Source organism: Cebus imitator, unplaced genomic scaffold (assembly GCF_001604975.1).
Source record: "Cebus imitator isolate Cc_AM_T3 unplaced genomic scaffold, Cebus_imitator-1.0 Scaffold711, whole genome shotgun sequence".
In the NCBI taxonomy this organism is placed as follows: domain Eukaryota; kingdom Metazoa; phylum Chordata; class Mammalia; order Primates; family Cebidae; genus Cebus; species Cebus imitator.
The window spans coordinates 414,009-438,200 of NW_016108026.1; the positions used below are offsets into that span (position 1 = coordinate 414,009).

Below are 24,192 nucleotides of genomic sequence, written 5' to 3' on the forward strand. Positions count from 1 at the left end.
GGGAGGGTGAGGTAGGAGGATTGCTTGAACCTGGAGGTGGAGGTTGCAATGAGCTGAGATTGTACCATTGAATGCTTGGGTAGCAGAACAAGACTCCATCTTGACAAAAAAAAAAAAAAAAGAAGACGAGATGAGGACACAGGGAGACACCAGACGCGTGCATGCACAGTGGGAAGACTGTGTGAAGGCAGTGGGAGAAAGAAGGTAGCCACCTGCCAGCCAGGCAGAGGAGAGGGGCCTCAGAAAAACTAGCCCTGCCCACACCTCGAACTTGGACTTCCAGCCTCCAGGACTGTGAGAAAATACACCTCTGTTGTCTAAGCCACTCAGTCTGTGATGTTTTGTTGTGACAACCCTGGCAAACTAATACATGAAGCCCAAGGAAGGAGGGCCTTCCCACAGGCCCCGGCTCTGCAAGCTGGAGCAAAGCAACAGGCAGGCTGTGCCCAGAGGGCAGGATGTGGCTGTGTCACTCACCCAGGCAGTTGTGTCCATCGTGTGCCAGCATGAAGCCATCAAAGCAGGTGCACCTGTAGTTCCCCGGGATGTTGATGCACTCGTGGACACAGCCCCCATTGTAGTAGTCATTCTCACACTCATCAATGTCTGCAAAAGAAAGGACATGAGAGGTGTCAGAACAAGAGCCTGGTGGTTCCCTCTCCCAATGCTGTGGAAACCACCGGGATATGACTGATTAGGGGATGATTCAACAAGTATTCACATAAATCCTCCCTGGGGGCTGGGGACCCAAGGATTTTAAAAATGCTAATCATGGCCAGGCGCGGTGGCTCACACCTGTAATCCCAGTACTTTGGGAGGCCAAGGCGGGTGGATCATGAGGTTAAGAGATCAAGACCATCCTGGCCAACATTTTTAGTAGAGAAACCCCATCTCTACTAAAAATACAAAAATTAGCTGGGTGTGGTGGCGCACGCCTGTAGTCCCAGTTACTCTGGAGGCCGAGGCAGAATCGCTTGAACCTGGGAGGTGAAAGTTGCAGTAAGCTGAGATCACGCCACTGCATTCCAGCCTGGCAACAGAGGTAGACTCTGAAAAAAAAAAAAAAAAAAGCTAATCACATGTCCTTCCAGTTCCTACCACAGTGAACAGGCAAGATTCACACCTAGTTCTGCCTCCACTAAAAGCCTCTCCACATTGCCAGCATGCGGAGATCCGGTGTACAATTTCTGAAAACTAGCTCTCTTGAAACAGGGGGTATTGAGTAAAATTAACTGAACATCACCAAAAAGTGTAAAGTCTGGAATGAAACAAAAGTCCACTAGCTCCTCCAAATACTTTCCTTCCACATCAGTGTCTGATGCCTGCATTTCAACTGCTCCAGCTTCCTCGCTATAACAAAGGCTTCTGTCTCATAAACAATGGCCAATAGCCCTGGTAAAGGTCACCCTTTTCGCTGTTTTAAGGCCTTTTCAACATTTCCCATCAGGGGTCAAAGGGTTATCAGTTCTGGAGTTCTAGGGAGATTTGAGAGACCCTGGAGAATGATAGGAACATGCCTAGTCAACCTCCTCTGAGCTGCTTCCACGCCCAAGAGCTGCTTGTAAGGCCATGTCACACCTCTTCAATCCCCACACTAACTCAGTGGTATAGGCATCATTCTCACTATTCCAATTTTGCAAGAGCATGGAAGAAACCGAGGCAAAATGAAGCTAAAACCTTGCGGAAGGTCACATACCTAGGAAGTGGTACAAATGGAATTCGAACCCTTGGGCTTCAGAGCCCAAGCGGCCTAACCCCCTACTTGGGAGGGCACCAGGCACAGCGAAAATCTGCCAGCCTGGGGGCGCCGGCTGTTCTGAAGGGTCTTCAGCAACCCCTCAGAACCCCTGGCCTCACTCAACCCAACCAACAGCCATCCTGACCTCCAGAGGCTCTGAGACACGCCGGGGAGAGAGGAGACCGGAAGTGCTCCCCACAGGGGAACCGGAACCGGAAGTGCACCACTAAGTGGAACCGGAAGTGCATTCACCAGGCTACCGAGGAGGAAGCCGCAGTTCCTCCCCTGTGGCGTAGAAGCGGGATTTTTAAGGCTGGGTTCCAGCTATGAAAGTGGGACTGGGGCCAGCCAGTAGAAGAAGAGAGCCTGGAGAAGGCAGGCCTGGCCTCCCCTCAACCTTTGGAGCTGCCATAGGGACACGGAACTCCTTGCTTTCTCCATACTGGCTGGGAAAGCAGAGCTACTCACAATGTGGGGAAGCCATGGGGCCTATGAATGTACATGGGTAGGAGTGTCGGTCTGCAAGGCAGAAGCTGTTGCAGGAGGTAGTGAGCTCCCTGACTTTGGAGGTGACTAAGCACCTGCCTGCCAGAGATGCTGCAGAGCAAAGAGGATAACTTTAGTGAAAACAGCAGAAGAGAACACCCCGGAGTACTGGGTCTGGGCTGTGTAGCCACTCGTGGTGTCCACCCAGTCACAATGAGGGACAAAGTAGCCTGGGCTGGGTCTCCAAAGGCTCAAGAGATAGGAGTCTTCGCCTAATCTGCCTACAGGGGCACCTGCATCAGTTCTCAATTCTGCAGCTCATTTGAATTGTTTTGATTTGTTTGTATTTAGAGACAAGACCTCACTGTGTTGGCAAGGGCGGACTCAAACTCTTGGGCTCAAGGGATCCTCCTGCCTCAGCCTCCCTAGTAGCTGGGACTATAGGCATATGCCACTGTGCCTGGCTCTGAACTGTTTGTAATTCTGATATTTAATACACTTATAAATTGCAAATAAAATTAAGGGAGAATGTGATATTTTATGTTTACTGAAAAGGCATATCAATTTTTAAAAACTAAGAGATACTGATTACTTCTCAGTCTCTGTTTGCAGCCCTGATGTTTCTCCAGAGCCCCAGATGGACGAATGCAACCATCTCTTCCCCTGGGTAGTCCAAAGATACTCCAAGGCAACAAAGCCTAACTTTAACTCATCAGCCTGTACTTACCTGGGGGTTCCTCATCCCAGTGAATACTGTTTTCCTTCCACTGCTCCCTTAACATCAAATCAGCTAGCAAAGTGTGGTTTTTCTACACCCTTAATACAGTTACAGTCTGCCCACTGGTCACTTATTTTCACTATCTGTCAGCATGAGTATCACCTCACATCTGATTTGACCCAGCAGCCCCCAAACTGTTCCATCCCTCCCTTCCTCCTTCAAGCAGGTGATTCAGGGGGAAGCTGGCCTGGTCCTAACTCTGGGGGTGAAGTCTTATCAATTTTATCCAAACATCATGTGCCACTAGCAATTGCTGTTGGTCCCAGGGTTGGTAGGTGACTTAGGTTGGATCAATCAGACTGAGGAAAAGGACTTTTATTCCATGCTTGGGTAAAAGAACTTTCTCTCTTCTTGTACCTCAGAAGGAGGTATCTACTCCTGAAACATACACCAGCTCCTTGAATTCTTACAACAACCCTCTGGAGTAGTTATTTTAACTCCACTTTATGGTTGAACAAACCAAAGTGCAGAGACGCTAGATAATTGCTCAGGGTCACATAGTAAGTGGTAGGGCAAGGATCAGAACAAAGTCTTTCAGTCTATGAAGCCCACATCCTTTCTACTAAGTTAGAATGCCTATGACATGCCAGTCATTGACAAAATGCTTTATACATGATACAATATTTCACTCTTGGCACATTTATGCTGTGTACTGAGTACTATCCAATCATCCAAATACTCATTTATCTATCTATTCTACTACTTGTTCTGCATCTGTCTATATACACACACAAAGGCACATGTGTGCATGCCTATCTATCTACCCAAATAACCAAGCAGCCAGCCATGCACCCATTCATCCAAGCATCCATCTACCCTTCCACTATCCATCCATCTACTCACCCTCAACCTACCCATTCAAATATCTACCCAACCATTCTTCCATTGATCTATTTCTGCTAAAATTTATCCATCTCAATATTCAGTGTGCTGACCACCCCACCCATCCATTTATCCAGCCAAACATTCACACATACATCCAACATGCATGCATCTATCTAAGTATTCAATCAGATGCCCATCCTTCCATTCATCTAAGCATTGACCCATCCAAACATCCATCCATCTAAGTGCTTAGCTACTCATCTGTATATTCATTGATTGAAATACCCACCCTTCTATCCAAACACATGTACACTTATGCACACACATGTACACACACACATTCAAACACCTACGTACCCCTCCATCAATCCAAACTTCTATTAACTCACTGACTCTTTCAAATATTATCCATCCAAACGGCTTATAAAATACAATAATTTTTTCAAATAGAATACGATATTAGGATGAAGGAAAATAAATAAGGGTTGAAGAATAAGATAAAGCTGGTGAAAATATACAAACACACATTTGATAATTGTAGCAGGATGACAGAAGGTGTGCTGTGAGCTTCCTGAAAGCCAAGACAAAGAAACACAATAGGTAATAGAGTTGCCACATCTATAAAATGTAATCAAACTAGTTGTTTTAATGGTGGTCAGGTCTGAGAAGCCTCAGATCTACATAGGGAATGTCCTCCCATGCTTAGAATATCATACACTTTAATTCTCCTGACATAGCCCCAGTTTATGCCTGTTGTTGGGGCACAATTATTAACAGCAATTATTATCCTTTTCATTATTAAAATGATAAACTATCTTATCACTATACCCACAAGGCATTATAAAGATAACATTGAATAGTCACTAAAACAACTCTAGCCATTTCGTTCCTTTGACCCCCCCCATAGGGTAAGGCCACAATAATTGCCACAGGGCTGGAGAGTGCAGAGATATTTGCTGGTTGCATCTCTTTCTTTAATCCATCCCCAGTGAGTTCTCCCAGACTGAGCATCTCTCAGAATGACCAGCTCCTCGCCAATCCCAGGCCTGCTGTGCATCCCAGGCTTCCGTGGGAGCCAGCTTTACCTCCCACTGCCCTGGATGGAGAACATCTGCTCATAAGCCAAACCTTCCCTGATTTTCCAAATTTGTACCTTGAATTTTTGTTCTAAAATCATGTAAAGCCTCCTCCTTTAATACACAAGAGATAAACACACATATCAGCTAAAAAAAAAAATCTGCCAAAGCAAGTGGATTTATTATTATAAAAACATTCTCAGGAGTCACTTCCCCTGGAAGAGGCACCACAGACCTCCGAGACACTCATCAGGCTCAGACCACTTTTTAAGGACTGAAAGCTAGAGAATGAGGAACAGGCAGGTGGAGGGGGAGGTAGTAGAGGAATGGAGGGGACAGAGCACAGCTCTGTGGATGTTTATTCTTAAAGGACTGGTGTGGAATGAATTGTGTCCCTGCAGAAAGATATATTGAGGTCCTAACCCCCAGGACCAGAGAATGTGATCTGACTTGGAAGTAGAGTCTTTGCAGACATAATCAAGTTCAGATGAGGTCATACTAGATTAGGGTGAGCCTTAATACAATGCTGGTGTCCTAAGAAGAGGGAAATTGGACACAGACATAAGGAGAAAAATACCATGTGAAGACAGACAGACACACAGAAAGAAGGCAGCCGTGTGATGATGAAGGCAGAGATTGGGGTGATGGAGCTGCATGTGAAACCAGGGTAAGAGCTGCTCTCACACAGAAGAGGCCGAGGCTCAGCATCGCTAAGGACCTCGTCTTCAGGCTCCCAGCCAGTGGTTGCATTCAAGTGCAGGCTCTATTCCTGCGTTTGGAGCCAAATCCTTAGGGTGTGTGAGATGAATACTTTTAAAAAGTCCTTCATGCTCCTAGCCAGACGTGGTGGTGCATGCCTGTAATCCCAGCTACTTAGGAGACTGAGGCAGGAGAATTGCTGGAACCCAGGAGGTGGAGGTTGAAGTGAGCAGAGATCGCACCATCGCACTTCAGCCTGGGCAACAAGAGCGAAACTCCACCTCAAAAAAAAAAAAAAAAAAAAGTTCTGCATGCTTCAAAAAGTCATTAACGAGAAAAGTGGGCAAGAGTTGTCATGGGTATTATTGTTTTTATTTCCAAGGTCTGTACCTACCCTTGAGGTTGAGGAGGGGTGGTGGCAGTGGAGGGGTGGTAACAGGGATGGTTCACATGAACGGGGAAAGGGGGCAGGACCAAAGATCCGACCAGCTTTCCGAATCCTGAGCGCTGGAGATGAGAAGTGCAGCAAGTCACTCAGGCATCCCTGTGCCTTCCCCTGCTTGGGTTTTGTTTTTTAAATGAAAACTCAATTCCCAATAGAAGACAGCTCCCGGCAGCTAATAAAGCAGAGAAAAGCAGCACAGAGAACTGCTCATTATGGAATTTCTGAAAGGTCACCCGGTTCCACTTTTCGTGTATTAAAAGGCGGTGCACACACACAACCCCATAGCTGTGCTTCCGTGCCAACAGTGCTGGTTTGGAACCTGCATAGGATGAAGGTTTTTTTTTTTTTTTTTTTTTTCTTTTAATTCAAAATTGATTCTTGCTGCCCCATAAAATATACATTTATTCTGTGGTGTCTAGGTTCTAAAAGATTATATTGCAGTGAATCAGAGCACCTGCCCATCTTATTTTAATACGATTTTAGGGCATTTTCCTCAAAATCAGGACTAGAAACCTTCTCAAAATAAGGATTTTTAAAGCATCCCACTCCACTCTCAGAGATCATTACTGAAAATGTCTTCTCATTTCCCCCTGAAATTGGTATTTTTCTAGACATTCCTCAAGAACAGTGGAGGCCAAGCACTCTAACAAAGACCCCTTTCCCGGCTAGGCGCTAGCACGTCCTCTCCTTTGTCTGGGGGCTTTAGGGAAAACTGTGCCCTCCTTAGATCAGGCAACCATTCGGGGAGAGAGGTATGGCTTAGGAAGTTGAGTCCTTATTGATGAATAAATCTTAATCCGGTTTGTTGGCTAATTATGCTCCAGGGAAGGTAGTTTCTTGGGCTGCCTAGCAGGAAGGATTAAGCCCCTGTCTCCGGTGGCTCGGGGTTAAGCTCTGGGTTTGTAATGACTGAGTAATGAGACCCGCTCTCTGAGGACCCCTGGCATCCATCGATCAGGTTTCCCTTCTGCAGAGACAATGCCAGAAGTGGGCCTAGCAGTTAATTACGGGAAAGGTCAAAGGGCACGTAAAACTAACACAAATCTATATACTTTTTCATTCCTAACTGCACACAATGACCATGGCTCAGCCAGAGGGTGGGAAGGTTCCCTCCCCCTTCCCACTCTCTTATTCAAGATAACCGTGGGGTTTGAGCTGCTCCGTGACCTCTCCCAGTCCCTTATGTGGCTTCAGGCCTCCACACTCTGCCTCATGCTGTTCCCTCTGCCTGTAACTCCTTCCCCTCCACAAACATCTGCTCACCTCTGCATCCTAAGCCTCAGCATCACCTCCTCCCTGAAGCTTTTGCTCATCTTCGAGCAGAGATAGTCCCTCCCCTGGCCCAAACAGGCACTAGCATTATTCTTGCTTGCTTGTGTCTGTGTCCTTTGATGCTGCAAATCCATGAGAACAAGAACCGTGTCCCGTGCAACTTGAGCCTCAGAACCGAGCAGAACCTGAGCATGTTCAATGGAATCTGCTGGGCATTGCACGGATGAACAATCATGACTGTGGCCTTGCTGACCGACCCTCACGCCAAGTCAGGCAGACTGCGCGCCCCACACACATGACTGCCCTGAGAGCTGGGTACCACCATCTCTGTCTCACAGCAAGGGCAAACCAAGGCTCAGAGACATTGCCTGCCCTGCCTCAGATCACACAGCAAATGTAAGGGGAGCCGGGAAGGGAGCCAGGCTGCTGGACTTGGGAGTTAGTGATGTCTCTGTCACAAGAGACCACATAGTCGATGATTTTATTTACATCAGGTTTCTAGAAAAACCAAATCTACTGAAACAAAAAGCAGATGAGAAGTTTCCTAGTGCTGGAGGGGCTAAAGACTGGGCGGGGGGTGGTAGAAGATGGTCAAGGAGCATGGGGTTTCTTCTGGAGTAATGAAAAGATTCTAACACTGGGCCAGCTTAGAACATGGCTTACGCCTGTAATCCCAGCACTTTGGAAGGCCAACATAGGTGGATCACCTGAGCTCAGGAGTTCGAGATCATCCTGGCCAACGTGGTGAAACCCCGTCTTTACTAAAAATACAAAAAATTAGCTGGGCATGATGGTGCACGTCTGTACTCCCAGCTACTTGGGAGGTGGAGGCAGGAGAATTGCTTGAACCCTGGAGGCAGAGGTTGCAGTGAGCTGAGATCGCGCCACTGCACTCCAGCCTGGGTGACAGAGCGAGATTCCATCTCAAAAAATAAAAAAGGATTCTAATATTGATTGTGGTAATGGATAGATGTTGAATTGCATACCTTTAATGAGTGAATTGTATAGTATGTGAATGGTATCTCAATAAAGCTGTTTAAAAATAAACGTCAAACAAGTTCATGCTGTCGGCACTGTACTCCACGGGGCTGGCTGCATCTCCAGGGGTCTCTGCCTGCGTGAAGGGAAACCACAAGGAGGTTGGCTCTGAACCGACCTCACGTGCCACCTGCCCAGCTTGGGGTCACGGTGGGGTGTGTTGCTCCCAAGAACCAGGGGAGACTTCCCACCAAATCGGTAAGATGAAAACCAGTTAACTATCTCCTTTCTCCCTGCAAAGCACCCTGAACCCTCTGGGGGCTGCTCCTGGGCTCTGGCAGTCTGATCAAGGGAAAACTGAGTCCTTGGCACATGTGACATGGAAGCCAGGCGAGACTGCAGGGAACCTGGCAGGCCTGAGTGTGGTTCTGCCAGCTCTCAGTCAAGGCCCCTATGACACCCTCCTGCCAATGACAGGCAGTCATTCCCCCATTCCCTTAGGGAAGGGCCAGGGAGATGCCCAACACCCAAAAACTGCAGGCTCTGTGGGGCCGCTCCACAGGCCCAGCCACCTCTGACCTCAGTAGGATGATCAGAAACAGGAAGTTGCCTGAAAACCTGGGCTGCCCCTTAGCATTGGTGATCCATCTGGATCCTAGAGCACCCTGGATGTTATAAAGGGGTAACTGAGGCCCAAACAGGGGAGCTGAAAGACAAATCTTAGCAGATCAGGGGCTGACGGCAACGAACTTGGGGCTCTCAGCTTGGGTGTCTTTCTCTAGTCTCGGGATCCGGCAGCGGGCAGAGCCTAAGCTGGCCTGGTGCAATTCAATTTCATTCCCTTTCTCTCCAAATTCCCAGGTGGGCTTCCTCTCCAACAGTCATAAAAATAACAGCAGTGGCAACTCCACACTAGGCACCATCTTGATGGTAACTGGCTTAATCCTTCCTACGGCTGGGCAGAAAGGTCTTCACTTTCCACATCTCATAGAAAAAGAAATTGAGGTTCAGAAGACTTAAGTGCTTTTCCCAAGATCACCCAGTTAGAAGGCGGTGAAGGCAACATTTGAACCTGGGCAGGCTGGTGCCAGATGCTACCTTCCTGACCGTGACACAATTGTCCAGAGAAGACAGCATCTCTGTGACCCAGGAATCTAGGGCCGGTGGTTCTTGTGAAGGATCAGGTCACCTCCCTGCCTTCTTCCATCCCATGCCAATGCTGTCCTGGGCCCTGGCTACAAGGGGCTGCCAGCCTGGAGCGGGGAATGACCCAGACACAGACTCACACAAACTCATGTGGGGAAAGGCTCTCCTGCCCATGGACTGACCGGGTCCAGGTCTGCCCGCAGGGCTGGCAGTGGGAAGGGACATTTGGCTAAACCCCATTGAAGCCCACCCTCCCACACTGATGGACTGAAGCCAGCATTGGGCACAACGGAAATGAGGAGCACCCTGAGGAAGGAGCTGCCCACAGGGAGGGTCCAAGGGCTGTGAGATCTCCTGGCCCAGCTGAACTCTGATGTCAGGACGCAAAGGCCGGAGAGGCCCGCAGACTTGCTGCAGGCCACACAGGGCTGGAACCCGGTCTCCATGGGCCCACTCACAGCTCTACTCCTCTCTGTATGAGAGGCAGGAAGTCTAGACAGAAGATATGGGGCTCCTGGAGACAGGGGTGCACCCTGGCCGCCAGCAGCTTCTGTTAACCCCGGCCGGCGTCCAGGCAGCTGGCTGGGGTTTTATACTCTCTAGCCAGGGGCCGCAGCCCTGGCCCATCTGCAAGGCCGCCTCAGAGCACCCTCTGAGACACCCTGGCCTTGCCCGTTCACACAAGGCCCCGAGCACTCTTTGTCTCAAGGCCTTTGGGGAAGGCCGTCATCCATTTCAGTAGCATTCAAAGGCACACAAGTCCACAGTTTATTTTCTTAGAAATAATGGTTTTTTTCTGGTTGGCATTCCTCTGATGGAAAAACAAATACAGCCACTGTAATAAGAAGCAGCTAAAAGGAGGCGAGAGGGCCCAGAGGAAGGGGGCAGAGAGGGGCTGCTGCCTGGGGAGCGGGAGGACATGGAGGGTGGGAGGTGGGAGCAGAGACCCCTAACCGTGGGAGAAACGGGGACTTAGAGGAAAAAAAAAGAACCCAACCTGCAGGCGCTGTGCAGGCTTCCACACACGCTCACAGACAGCGAGGCCCCTTCCCCCTCAAATCGTAACTCAAATGCACATCCGTAAGGCAGGTGTTGTGGCTTCCATGTGGTGGATGAGGAACCGCAGCTCAGAACGGTCAAGTCACCGCCTGCCTCACTGAGTGAGCAAGGACCAAAACGCAGGCCTCTAAATCCTTGCTACAAATGCTTCCACCGACCATCACAGCTGGAAGGAGCATCAGAGACCTGCTTCTGCTATGCTTTCCCAGCTTAGCCTGGATGACACCTCCTCTAAGAAGCCCTCCTGAATTTCTTCCCCTCCTTGGGCAGAGATATGCAATACGCTTTCTCTGTCTTGGTTGTATTTTCATTGCAGCGCTTTTCATATTCTGTTATGATCACATCTTTTCCAGTCTGTGTCTCCCACAAGACAGGGAGGTCTTTAAAGGCAGGAAACATGTTTTGGCCCCAGCCCCAAGCGTGGCACAGAGTAGGTATTCAGCGAACATCCTTGATACTTAACTGAATCCAGTCCAGTGTGCACACATTTTACAGATGGGCAAACTGAGGCTCAGAGGTGGACTTGCCTCCAGTGTTTAAATGCAGTAGCATGAGCTTTTTATTTTTCCTCTTAAAAATGGACACTAGCTCCAAGAATTCTGCAAGAGGCCTGAACGCTGCAGCAGAGCTGGCAAGCAGCATTGCCTAATTGCTAGCTGACAGCAACTTGGAATTTTAAGTCACATCCCATTTCCTCCTGCCTGCTGGTCTGCTGGACTGGAGCACTTTCATCTTGGGCAGAGCGCAGGTTAGCATGCATAATTGCATGTTTTAAGACTTGAAGGAGAAGAATTTCCCCTTCTCTCTCCCAACCCTCCCACCTCCTACCGCCTTTCCTGGCCTCCCCAAAACAGCAGAGTTTTATCTGGCGTTTCAATAAAGTGTGTAATAATGAGGATGAAAATGATTTAATAAGGGTCATGGACATTATTTCCTAAGAAGGCCAATTGGTTTTAAGATTTTTTTTTCTGATGTTAAACTAAATGGATCACTGAGTATATTATTAGGAATTTTGTTAAAACACTTTAATAACACGCTCTGTAATCTACCTAACTTCAGAGATTGACAAGTAGACCCTGGGGATATAAAATTCAGGAAGCGACTATTTACATTCATTACATACATGCTAATTTTGTGATCTCTGTCAGCCATAAGGTTGTCATTTTTTTCCTTTTCACACAAAAAGAGGAAAATAGTAATATATTTGATATACTGTGGCCCAAACAAAAAGTTATTTCCCCCAAGAGTTTTAATTACAGCATGTTGGAAAAGGCCCGAGTTGGAACTTGCAAATGGAATAAACCACTTGAATAAATGGTCTAAAAAATTAAGTACACATAGAAGGGGTGATGTGTGCTGTTGCTTCAGACTAAACAGTGATTATCAAGAGGGTCTTAGTTATTTAAACAAGCCATTTGAGGGCAGTTTGCTCCTCGTTTGGGGCCTGGTCCTGATTATAAACGAGAGCTTTTAATTAACATTAGTAGGATCCGATTCAAGCTATAATTTGGTCCTTTTCCTTAGCAAATGTCTATGAAAACAAGGCAATTAAGGTTAAATGAGTTGAAGCATTTAAAGGGGGCGAAATGTCCGTTCCTCACCCCCAGCCTGCCCCCTCCACAGAATAAACACAAACAGGCCTGGTTAATTCAGACCAGGAGGCCAGCGAGGGACTGGCCTGAGGCTTCCGAGAGGCCTGTACCCCAGGGGCCGGGTGAGCCGGGGATGCACAGGCTTAGCCAAGTGGAGAAGGAAGAGGAAGCAGAGCGTGCAAAGGTCCAGAGGTAGGAACCAGCTGGCCAGTGTGAGGAATGAAAAAAGACAGTGAGGGTGGGATGAGGTTCGGAGGGATGGATACAAAATAATAGCTCGTGGCCAGGCGCGGTGGCTCACGCCTGTAATCCCAGTGCTTTGGGAGGCTGAGGCAGGCATCCAGCACTTGAGGTCAGGAGTTCGACCAGCCTGACCAACATGGGGAAAACCTGTCTCTATCAAAAATACAAAAAATTAGCTGGGCATGGCAGTGCGCAGCTGTAGTCCAAGCTACTCGGGAGGCTGAGGCATGAGAATCGCTTGAAACTGGGAGGCGGAGGCTGCAGTGAGCCGAGGCTGCGCCACTGAACTCCAGCCTGGGTGACCAAGCGAGAATTCATCTCAAAAACAAACAAACTAATAATCGCTCACAACACAGTGAGGCCCCACCTCTAAAATAAATCAAAATAATAACAATATCACAAACAGTGGCTTCCGGCCATTCCCACTCCCAGGTCCTGTCTCAGACCAGCCCGCAGCAGCAAGGGAGGGAATCTGTGTAGAAGCAGAGGGGCTGCGCAGCCCCCTTGGTCCCTCCATAGTGAAAGAGCCCCCGCTGTTGCTTTCAGGTGGGCTGATGGGGGCCTGGCCTGCTGCTGGGCCCCCTGGGCTCCTTGGGGATGGAGCCCAGGCCCTGCTGCCGCTCAGATGGGAGGTCTGGCTAGAGACGGACCTCTCTGGACCGTTTCCCAGGTGAATTCTGCCATCTGTACGCACCAGTTATCCTCAGACTAACTCTCTCTGTCCACTCCTCTGCCTCCTCATCTGTTGAACCCTCAGTGTCTGTGAGGTTCTGGAGGCCTTGCTGGATCCTCCCAGCACAGACAAGGTTCATTCACTGTCCACCGACACCAGCTCTGGGCCTAGCCCTGAGGGAAGTGGCATGGGTCTTCACAGTCTAGTGTGACAGGAGCATTGAATAAGGATGCTCACAGGTGACAGCTCCCCTGTCTGGGGGACCAGGGATGGCTTCCTGGAGGAGGCGACCCCTTTCATCCAGCAAATGCCTTCTGCACCCTGTGCTGGGCCTAGTCCCTGGGTTCCAGGGATAGGAGCTGACAGGTCCCAGATCCAGCCTTTGAGGAGCTCACATTCCACGAGGAGATGTGGGCCAAGCTAAATGTAGTGTGGCCGGGGCTAAAACACTGGTGTGTGTGGACCTGGGGTAGGCTGCAAAGAGGGACGGCAGCTGTCACTCACAGGGGTGCCTCAATGCCCTTTGCAGTTTCTTCCAACTCTACATAGCCATGAGTTTGCCTCAAGTAACTTGAGATTCAATCAAGAAAACACTGCTTTATCCCCAGCCCTGCTCAGAGCCTTTCCCGGCTGTCTGAGGCACCCACCCATCTGGCTATAGCAAGCCCTCTGCTGACCGCAGGGGGTCCCAGACCACTCCTGGACACAGATGCCACCTGTCTGCACATGTGGAGGCCACGGCATCATCACATATGTCCACTGGCCATGAAGTAAGTTGCCCTTGAAGGTGGGGCAGAAACCATTCCCAGAATGGAGGGCAGGTGGCCTCCAGGGCTGGATTTGCTCACAGGGATTTCACAAGCAGCAAGTTTCAAGGTGACCCGGTGAAGCGGGTAAGGGGCTCCGTCAGACTCACATCGGGCTTCCCACAACCCACGCTCGGGTTGTGAAAATGACAGAGTATGTTTCGGGGACTGATTAGCTGGTGAAGACAGAGCTGACAGCTGCTATGGGACAGCCAGTTAAAAGCAGGCAGTTTCACCCAGCCATCAACAGGAGAGCCCTTGGGAACTGCTAGTTTGGGGCTTACATTCTAGCTCTCCTCTACCAACTGTGTGACCTTTGGCCAGTCACTTTATCTCTCCAGGCCTCAGCGTCCTTGCTTAAAAAATGGAAGGCATAGTCCCTATCTGGTAGGGCTCTTGTGAGGAGTAAATGGATGTGGAGCATGCAGGAGTGTTTGGCAACAAATACTCAACTTGTAAGTGAACAGCTGGGGAGACTGCAGCAGCCATGTCCTAGGGGCATACTCTGCTTATCACAGCAAAGGGCACAGTTGGTGAGATCTGCAGGACAGGGGGCTCACTGTCTCCAAAATTCCAACCCCTGCCTCGGCAGAACCCCACACTAGCTCAGGATCTGCAGATGCAGGAGCCCAGGGAGGGAAAGCAAGTTTCATCTACTGCAGAAATGACTGGAGGGTGCAGTGATTGATTATTAATGTCTGTGTGGAAGGAGGTGGTGGCATATTTGCCATCCCAGAGGTAGGCTTAGTTGAACAAGGGGAAGTCTTCTGTCCTGTGTGTTTTTCATTGTACATTCTCAATAAGCAGCCATTTGTGAATGGCACACCTGGCTGTCCACCTCTGTGGGAATATAGGTATATGCATATGGTTTATTTGATCAGTCCATGAACCAGAATACCTCATTTTCCAACCATTTTAGGTTCCAGGAATTGTTGGAAAAGACAAAGCTTTAGCTCTTTTACATCTTGAACAACATTATGACATCAGCATGGTGACGATGATGATCAGATACATCATCATCATCAGCGCCATCATCATCAACATCACCATCACCATAACCCTCATCAACAGGACCACAACAGCACCAGCAACATTATCATCACCACCATCAACATTACCATCACCCCCTTCACCATCATCCTTATCATCAATGGCGTCATCATCGTCATCATTCATCATCATCATCGTCACCGTGGGAGCAGCTAGTGCTTATATACAGCATCCTATGTGCCAGGCTATGTTCAAAGGCTTTAAATACATTAACCCATGTTATTCTCACACTATCTCTATGAAATAAGTACTAGCAGTATGCGTATTTTATAGGTAATCAAACGGAGGTTAAATAATATGCCCAGGCTATGCAGGATTTGAACCCAAGCAGTCTGGCCCCAAAGTCAATGCTTTAACCCCAATGCTGACCTTAACAGAGACTGTTCACACTCTCTTCTCAGAACAGAAAGCCACAGACAGGAATGACCACCTGCAGAAACACAGTGTGGAGAAACCTGGGCTCTAGTTCCTACTCAGGAAAGACCCTGCCCCCTGAGGCCTCCGTTTTCCCATCTGTAAACCAAGGAGGTGAACCTCTGGACGGTCTCCCAGCTCCCTTGGGCCACCATGGCACACGGTACCCCTTCAGATTTCAAAGCCCCTGGATGTCTCTGCATAGTTCTCCCAGGGAAACCAGCAGGGATCTGATGCTTCTTGGTGTTTATGTGTTGGGGACGGGAGGTATACATGTGAGCACTCCGGCAGGCTCCCTCGATTCAAATTGATGATTGCAATGGGTCCCCAGGGATGAGAAAACCCAAGTGCTAGCAGGACGGGGTCCACACAGGTTTCCAGGATCCATGCCAGCACTCACTCAAGAGAGTTTAGGGAGCCCGTAATCAAAAGGTGTCCTCCTCTTGGTTCCTAACCATTGTTCTCATACTGTTAACACAGCAACTCAACAGGCACTGATTCATGACCCATACTACCTTAAATCTGTTATCAGGAATTTCCAGCTCATGCAGCCACACCAGACCACAAGCTCCTGGAGAGTAAGGACTACCTTACGTTGCACCTTAACTATCACCTCCCAGGTACGCAGCACTCAGGGATTTTCAAAGGTCTTCGCCATTCATAGTCTCATTTGAGCCTGAAACCACTCTGACAACTAGTGAGAACAGATGATGATGATGATGGTGATGGTGATGATATTGATGATGATGATGATGATGGTGGTGGTGATGATAATGATTGATGTGATGATGATGATGGTGATGATAATGATTGATGTGATGATGATGATGGTGATGATAATGATATGATGGTGATGATGATGGTGGTGATAATGGTGATGGTGATGGTGATGATGATAATGATTGATATGATGATGATGGTGATGATATTGATGATGATGATGATGGTGGTGGTGATGATGGTGATGGTGATGATGATGGGGGATGATGATGATGGTGATGATAATGATGGTGACGGTGATGATGATGGTGATGATATTGATGATGATGATGATGGTGGTGGTGATGATGGTGATGGTGGTGGTGATGATGGTGATGGTGATGATGATAATGATTGATATGATGATGATGGTGATGATAATGATGGTGACGGTGATGATGATGGTGATATTGATGATGATGATGATGGTGGTGGTGGTGATGGTGATGGTGATGATATTGATGATGATGATGGTGGTGGTGATGATGGTGATGGTGATGATGATGGGGGATGATGATGATGGTGATGGTGATGATAATGATGGTGACGGTGATGATGATGGTGATGATATTGATGATGATGATGATGGTGGTGGTGGTGATGGTGATGGTGATGATGGTGATAATGATGATGGTGATGGTGATGATGATAATGATTGATATGATGATGATGGTGATGATATTGATGATGATGATGGTGGTGATGATGGTGATGGTGGTGGTGATGATGGTGATGGTGATGATGGTGATAATGATGATGGTGATGGTGATGATGATAATGATTGATATGATGATGATAATGATGGTGATGGTGATGATGATGATGATGATGGTGGTGATGGTGATGATGATGGTGGATGATAATGATGATGGTGATGGTGATGATGGTGATAATGATGATGGTGATGATAATAATGGTGATGGTGATGATGATGATGATGATGGTGGTGATGGTGATGATAATGATGGTGATGGTGGTGATGGTGATGATGATGGTGGATAATGATGATGGTGATGGTGATGATGGTGATAATGATGATGGTGATGATAATGGTAACGATGATGGTGATGCTGCTGATGACAGATTACGGTGATGACCCTACCATCTGTATATCGAGCACACCCTGCGAAGTGAGTGCCTACTGTGTATTGGATGCCAGCCCCCAGTACACGACACTGTGCCTCACTCCATCTTCAGGCTGACCTGTGATGGGAAGTATTTTTGGCTCACACAACCAAAGGAGAAACTGAGGCTCAGTGAGGGGAGATCACCACCCAAATGTTCACATGAGAGGTGGCCTGCAACCCAGTTTCCCCTTGCAGAGGCCATCTTGTCCCTGCTCTTCTCTCTCATTACACAGGGTCAAGAGGACGCCAGGGCCAGAACAAGCCCTTCCACAGACCTCACGGTCCACACTCCCCTCTGTGGATACCTTACAGTTTGCTCATCTAATGTGAAGTCCAGTCTGGGCAAAGGAGAGCCAACTCCGACTAAACGTTTTCTGCACACCCGTTTTAGCACCAGGCCCTGCCCCATGAGCTGGGAACATGGCGACAAATGTAAAAGGCCCTCTCTAATTGAGGAGCTCACTGGGTGCTCCTGGGGTCATGGCCTGAGTTTGACAGCTTCAGCATGGTGGCCTCAACAGCAAGCTCATGGTGGGCCCTCAATGAATGAGCGCACAATTCAGTGGGGGAGGAAGACAAGTAATTACGACTCAGAGTCAGAAGAGTGATGATGGAGGGAAGCCCAGGAGCCTCTGGGAGCAGGGTAGGTACCTAATGCAGCCTAGCATGCATGTGTGTGTATGTCTGTCTATATAAGTGGAGGTATCAGGGAAGGCTTCCTAGGGGAGCCAAATCTAAAGAATGTTCAGCCTTTAGATTTAGACATTATACAGAAAGAGGGAACAAGTTCCAGGCAGGTGGGAAATCTGAGCTGGGGCTCACAAACAGAACAACCTAGTGTGTGTGTGTGTGTGTGTGTGTGTGTGTGTGCACGCGTGTGCCAGGACAGAGGTGTTTCCGGATGTGAAGGGTGGAAGCCCAAATTTGACTGGAGAGATAAGGAGACCCCTGCAGTTCCTGAGGCACATTCACAAGCCTCCTCTTGTCTCATCTTCACACCCGGCAGGAAAAAACAATTTCCTTTTCTAGCAGATGAGAACATGAAGCCTGCAGAGCCAGTGAGCCGCAGAGCTGGGCTCGGGACAAGAGTCTGACTCCTAACTCAGGGATCAAGCAGAGTGGGGAGTTAAAGCTGAACTCTGGAAAATTTTAGGGAAAAAGGTGGGGCCTCCTAGATAGGGAACAGCAGGAGAGGGCCTAAGGAGGAGCTGGGCTGCGGGAGGAAGAGGCCAGGTCAGTGGCTTAAACCAGCAGAGATGGGGGGTCAACATGGCACTGCCTTGCCAGAACACTTGGTCTGGGAGGCAGAGTAGCGGGTCAGAAAGTGGTCACACAGCCTCGTATGTACCACTTGAACCAGCAAGCTAGCGTCTGGCCCTACCAGTGGCCGGCCAGCCACCCCACCAGGCTTCTTACTCATGGCCTCCTCTGCGTGCCTCCAGCCTGGCCTCCTTCCAGAGGTCTGTGGGTAGGCGCCAGCTCCCCGCTTTGGGTTCTGGGCCCTGAGAGTGCCAGGAATATGACCCAAACAGGCATGACCCAGGGCGATGTTATTTGCCCAGCACTCAGCCTTAAATAAATGCTCAACAAACATGATGGATAAACACCACCAGCATCCCAGGGAGGCGTGGCTGCTCTCCCACAGAACTCTAGCCCTGTAGACGCCTTTTACAGAAAGAACAGGGACCCGTCTTATGCTCACTTGCCACTTTCCTAATACAAATATCAAACTTGGAAAAATTCAGCTGGCAGGGCCCAGGGAGAAGAAAACGAGATGTCAGAGTCATTGAGTGGGAGTCACAAGACCTGGCTCTCAGTCCTGGTCATGTCACGGGTCACCGTGAACGTGAGGACCTTGCAAAAGATGGTTTTCCTCTCTGAGCCTCGGCTCTCATCATTTATACAATGGGTGCAGACACGGAAGACTGGAGTCAGTGACGCCATCCAGGGATGTATGTTCATCTCAGAGAGAGCTATCTCCAGCCCCCAGATGCCCAGTCCTGCCCCAGACCCATGGTGTGAGGACGGCCATGCAGACTCTCATGGGCAAAAGCTCCCAAGGTTCCAATGAGCTTGGAGGGTCCCCGTGCCAAACGTAGCCAGGGGACGTTTCTTTTCTCTCTGACTTTCAGCCTTCTAGGGAAGCAGTTTCTAATGTCAGGAGGTCTAACCAGCACACCAGGTGCAGGGTAGAAAGACTGGACAGACAGACAGATGGTGCAAATCTACCAGTGTCTGTCCAAGGACTGGAGCTTGAGACAGGAGATCTATAGGGTGGTTTTGAACTTGGCATTGGGAACCTGGGGGGTTGGGGTAGACCCAGGTCTCTGCACTCCACCCCCATATAGCCAGTCAAGGACACATGCACAAATACATCAGTCAATGCTTCATTTTAATTTCTTTTTTCTTTCTTTCTTTTTTTTGAGACAGAGTATTGCTCTGTCACCCAGGCTGAAGTGCAGTGGCACGATCTCTGCTCACTGCAACCTCTGCCTCTTAGGTTCAAGTGATTCTCCTGCCTCAGCTTCATGAGTAGCTGAGATTCACGAGGCACTCACCACCACACCCGGCTGACGTTTTTTGTATTTTTAGTAGAGACAGGGTTTCGCCATGTTGGCCAGGCTGGTCTCAAACTCTTGACCTCAGGTGATCCACCCACCTTGACCTCCCAAAGTGCTGAGATTACAGGCATGAGCCATGGCACCCAGTCAATTTCTTAAAAAAAAATGAAAAGTTTCAAGCCCAGTTGAGAATCAGACACCCCATCACTCCAACTGCACCCTTCCAGGGAAGCAGCCAGCATTCCCGAAAAGTTCACTGCCTCCCTCCCAAGGCCGAGAGAAGCCTGTGCTGTCAGCCACCACAATGGTGGTGCTGGAGGCTCCGCCCTGGCTGGTGATGAATGGGGTGGGCATCGGACACCTACAGCAGCCCTGGCAATGCAGGGTCTGGCTGGGAGGGCCGGGTTGGACTCACCTTCACACTGCCTGCCTTCCCCCTTGTAGCCTGGCTTGCAGAGGCATTTGTAGGACTTGGGCGTGTTCTGACAGATGGCATCGATGTGGCAGTCGTCCGTGCCCTCTGAGCATTCGTCCACATCGACTGACCCTGTGGGTAGGGGTGTGGGGGAAACAAGAAGTAAGGTGTGGCCCCGGAGGAGGCGGCCGATGGTGTGGGGCAAGGAGGCTCTTGCCTCTGCCTGTCCATTGATCAGTGCGCTCAGTGGCAATAACAACTGTCACACAGAACAATCTGATGTAACAAGTGGCAACTGGTAGCATCATTGGCGCAGCTCCTCTGTGGCAGAGACAATGCTACCAATATGCTTGGCCTTATTTATTGTCGCAACAATCTGGTTGAGCTAGTGTTCCACTAAAAAGATGAGAAAACTGAGGCTTAAGGAGACAGTGACGAAGAACCTCCTCCAGGCGCCCTGCTCTCCACAGCCCTCCTCCATGCTCCTCACTCTAGAATTTACAGCCAGAAGGGTCCTCGGAGGAATTTAAATCCAGCCCCTTTGGGTTTCAGATGGGGACACCGAGGCCATGCCAGGGGGCTCCTGCAGGTCACCTGAACCTGGGACCCCACCCTGCACCTAGGCTGTGGAAATATGGGATTCATCATCTGCCTTCCATGGCCCCGCACCAGTGTCCGGTGGCAGAAGCACACCCCTCAACTAGGCTAACCTGAGCCCGTCCATGGTTTTGACTCCTCCCACCACCCTCCTTCCTCGGAAATCCACAGGTGAATCTGGTTCTCATATCCCAACTTCTAAATGCAAGTTCAGTTTAGGTTTTGAGGGCTCCCAACACTCTCCACCTCCCACCCCGAACATCTTCAGTCTGGTATAGCTGTTGGAGCAAAATCTCGCAAAACAGATTCTGTGTATCTGTTCCATCCATACATCCCAAACCTCTCTCCCTCCCTCCCTCCCTCTCTCTCTGTCTCTCTCTCTCTCACACACACACACACACACACACACACACACACACACACACACACACACACACACACACACAGAGTTCAGGCAGGGAGGGGACCTTCCTCTTGTCACGCACAGTTCAGCACAGTCAGAGCCATAGCTATAGCCCAGGTTAATTCCTCAGGTTATAGATAAGGAAACTGAGGCCCAGATGGGTTCTGTCATGGATCAGTAGCTCACTGGGGCAGAGAATGGACTCAGACACAGAATAAGCTTTCCTATATGCCATGTGACTTCTAGCTAGCAATGCATGAAATGCAGATGGATGACAGACAGACAGAAGGACCCAGGAGTGCAACAGCAGCAGCCATGAGGGCAGCCCCTCCAGGGGTGAGCTCAGAATGTCCCCATCTCTTCATGCCTCTGGTCTCCCTTAGATTGTTGGGTCCCCTGAGTATCTAAATTTCTCCCCTGGATAATATCTGGGTTTGAATCTGCCAGTGGGGCTTATGAGATCCATGCCCCCTAGGGGTCCTCCTTCTTTGCCCCAGTCCCCAAGTCTCCTTCCCAACCCTGAAGGAAGAGAGGCATCAAACAGAAACACAACAGCATGACCGCCCTGCCCACACACGGCAAGTGGTATCACTTTTCAGGGGGGCTGCATCTGCTCAGGTGGGCAGCCTGTCCCTGACAACTGCCCAGAGGAAGAGTGGAAAGGGGACCAGGAGGCAGGGACTAGAGGGGACCCAGCTGGCAACTGGATGGCTGGTCCAGCAGGAACATCCATGAGCGCCTTCTGGGAAAGTGTCAACAGAGGGACTTCTGTGCAGGGGTGGCACTGCCTCTAGGGCTGGGAACCAGAGGTCAGAGAGGGCCCATCTCTATGCTTCTGTTTGGGAGGACTGGTGTCACTTCTGAGACAGGACCAGCAGGAACAGCAGGCCACAGATATGGCTCTTCCCACTTCGCCAGGACCAGTGCATGGGAATGAGGGGTGGGAGCCCCTCGTGCCCCCAGCCCCAATCTCCCACCTAGCCCGGTATCTTCACTGGGATGGAAATAGGTGGATGTGGATGAGGGTGGGTGAAGCTGGCTCCCAATGCACCTTTAAACACGTGGGTGTTCTCGGTGTGGAGAAGGCATGGGAGTTTGAGGAGACAGGAGGAGGAGCCACTTGTCCCCACTGGTCCTCTGCCAGCTCCGGCTCCTGTCTGGGCTGGAGACTTCCATGCAGGGTGGCCCAGCCCTCCCAGCACTGGAGTCAAAGGGAGCTCCCTTTGACTCTGGTTTGCTTATGCTGGGGACAGGCTGCTGGAGTTACACAGTCACAGGGCTTCCACTGAGAGGGTGGGGGAGGAGACAGAGGCAGACACAGACAAGGGACACAGGTGTTGACAGGGACACCCAGAAACAGTCACTCAGAGGTAAGGGACCTCAAAGCTTGAGAGAGACACCCACAAAGGGGATGGGGCAGCAGGGCTGGGCTTCCAGGAGAGGTGTTGCTATGGAGGGGTCTCACTGGCCCAGCATCCCCACTCTGGGCACGCGCGACTCCCAGGAACAGACCCTAGTCACCCAAACCAGACTTCAGGGAGCCGGGAAGAACGTGCACAACCCTCCCCCTGCCCCCGCTCCGAGCAGAGCACCGGAGGAAGCGCCTCTGATGACGCAGAGGAGAGAATGTCACTCCAGCTTTTCGGCAAGCCCCTGCAGACAGCAAGAGAGGAGGGGACGGGTGGGACGTCGAGGGGGTCCCCGCGAAAGCCACGGGGCTGGGCCTGTGGCCTCCGGGCCTCCCCTCCCCCTCCTGGGTCTGCTCCACCGACACCCCGAGTCCGGACTCTTCTCTCCGTGTCTGTCCGTCTCCTCTGCTTTCCTTCCCTCTTCTCTCCTCCCCGTCCTGTCAGACGGTTCGTAGTCCACGGCTTTCCAGGCATCTCCGTCCCTCTCTCTTTCCCAGTCTCCCTCCGCTGCCCGCCCCCCCCCACTCCGTCTTTCTCTGGCGTCCATCTGTCCCGCGTCTCCTCCTTTCTCCCTTATCGGTGGGACCGTCCCTCGTCCCTCTTGATTCCTCCTGGTCCCTGGGCCTCCTCCTCCCTCCCTCGGGTCCCCTCCTTCTCCAGCCGCGCGGGCCTCCTCTCCACCCTTCCGCGTCGGTCTTTTCCCCCGGCCTCCTCCTGCGTCCTTTTGTCTCTGCTCCCTCTGCGCCGGTTCTTCTGTCCGTCTGCCCAGCACCTCCTGCCCCGTCCCTGTCTCTCGGTCCTTCCCTTTCCCGTTCACCTCCCGGCGTGTCCCCTCCGCCCGCCCCGCCCTGCCCCGCGCCCCCTCTCCCCGGAGGAGCGCCCCCTCTGCGCTCGGGGTCCCACCCCGCCCCGGTCCTCAGGCCGGGCCCCCAGGAGCCGCCGCCTTTCTTCCTCGCTCCCCCGCTAGTATTTCCCCTCCCGGGGCCCGGACCCACCCACCGGCCCCCGCCCCGCTGGGCTAAGGAGCCCCGGCCGCCCAGGCTGCGGGGAGGGGGCGCCCCGGGCCGGCCCCAGAAGTTACTTTGGAAAGAGGTGGGGGGCTGCGCGGGGCCGCGCGGTGCGAGCTCGGGATGCGCGGGGAAGGAGCCTCCCGGACGGCGCCTCGGCCACCCGCGCCCCCCACGCTCACCGCCACCCCCCAGCCCGGGTCGGGGGCTTACCTGGGAGCCCGCTGCCCCCCGCCAGGCGCCCGCGCGTGCCCAGGGCCAGCAGCACGTACAAGTGCCAGCGCACGGCCGCCGCGCCCATGCTCAATGCGGGCCCGGCCGGGCGTGCGGGCGTGCGGGGCGCGGGGACCCGACCGACCGGCCGCTCCCGCAGGCGCTGCTCGCTGCTCGCCGCTCCGCCACCGCTCGGGCTCCCGAGCCGCCCAGCCGGCCAGGCAGACGAGCTGACAGCGCGTGCTCATTGGCCAGCGGCGCCGGGGGGCGGGGCGCCGCGCAGGGCCGGCCAATGGGTGCCGGCCGACGGCCCGCGGTGGAGGGGGAGAGGGGGGGTGCGGGCGTCCTGGGGGGGCCCCTCCCCTGGGGCGGTCGGCAGGTGGGGGGTGGGGGTGGGAGCCCGGCCGGCCGGCTCGTGGGG

The 24,192-nt window shown here is 51.2% G+C and overlaps 1 protein-coding gene across 1 annotated transcript in view; it reads right to left on the reverse strand.

Moving 5' to 3' along the window:
• The window catches only part of SCUBE1 (signal peptide, CUB domain and EGF like domain containing 1), a 135,305-nt gene extending 111,325 nt beyond the window's left edge, over positions 1-23,980 (reverse strand). The window contains exons 1-3 of the mRNA XM_017518886.2: positions 23,772-23,980; positions 20,143-20,274; positions 478-606 (exon numbers count right to left, since the gene is read on the reverse strand). Of these exons, the coding sequence (XP_017374375.1) occupies positions 478-606; positions 20,143-20,274; positions 23,772-23,859 (349 nt within the window). The 5' untranslated portion in view covers positions 23,860-23,980. The remainder of the gene's footprint in view (positions 1-477; positions 607-20,142; positions 20,275-23,771) is intronic.
• Positions 23,981-24,192: the final 212 nt, after the last annotated feature.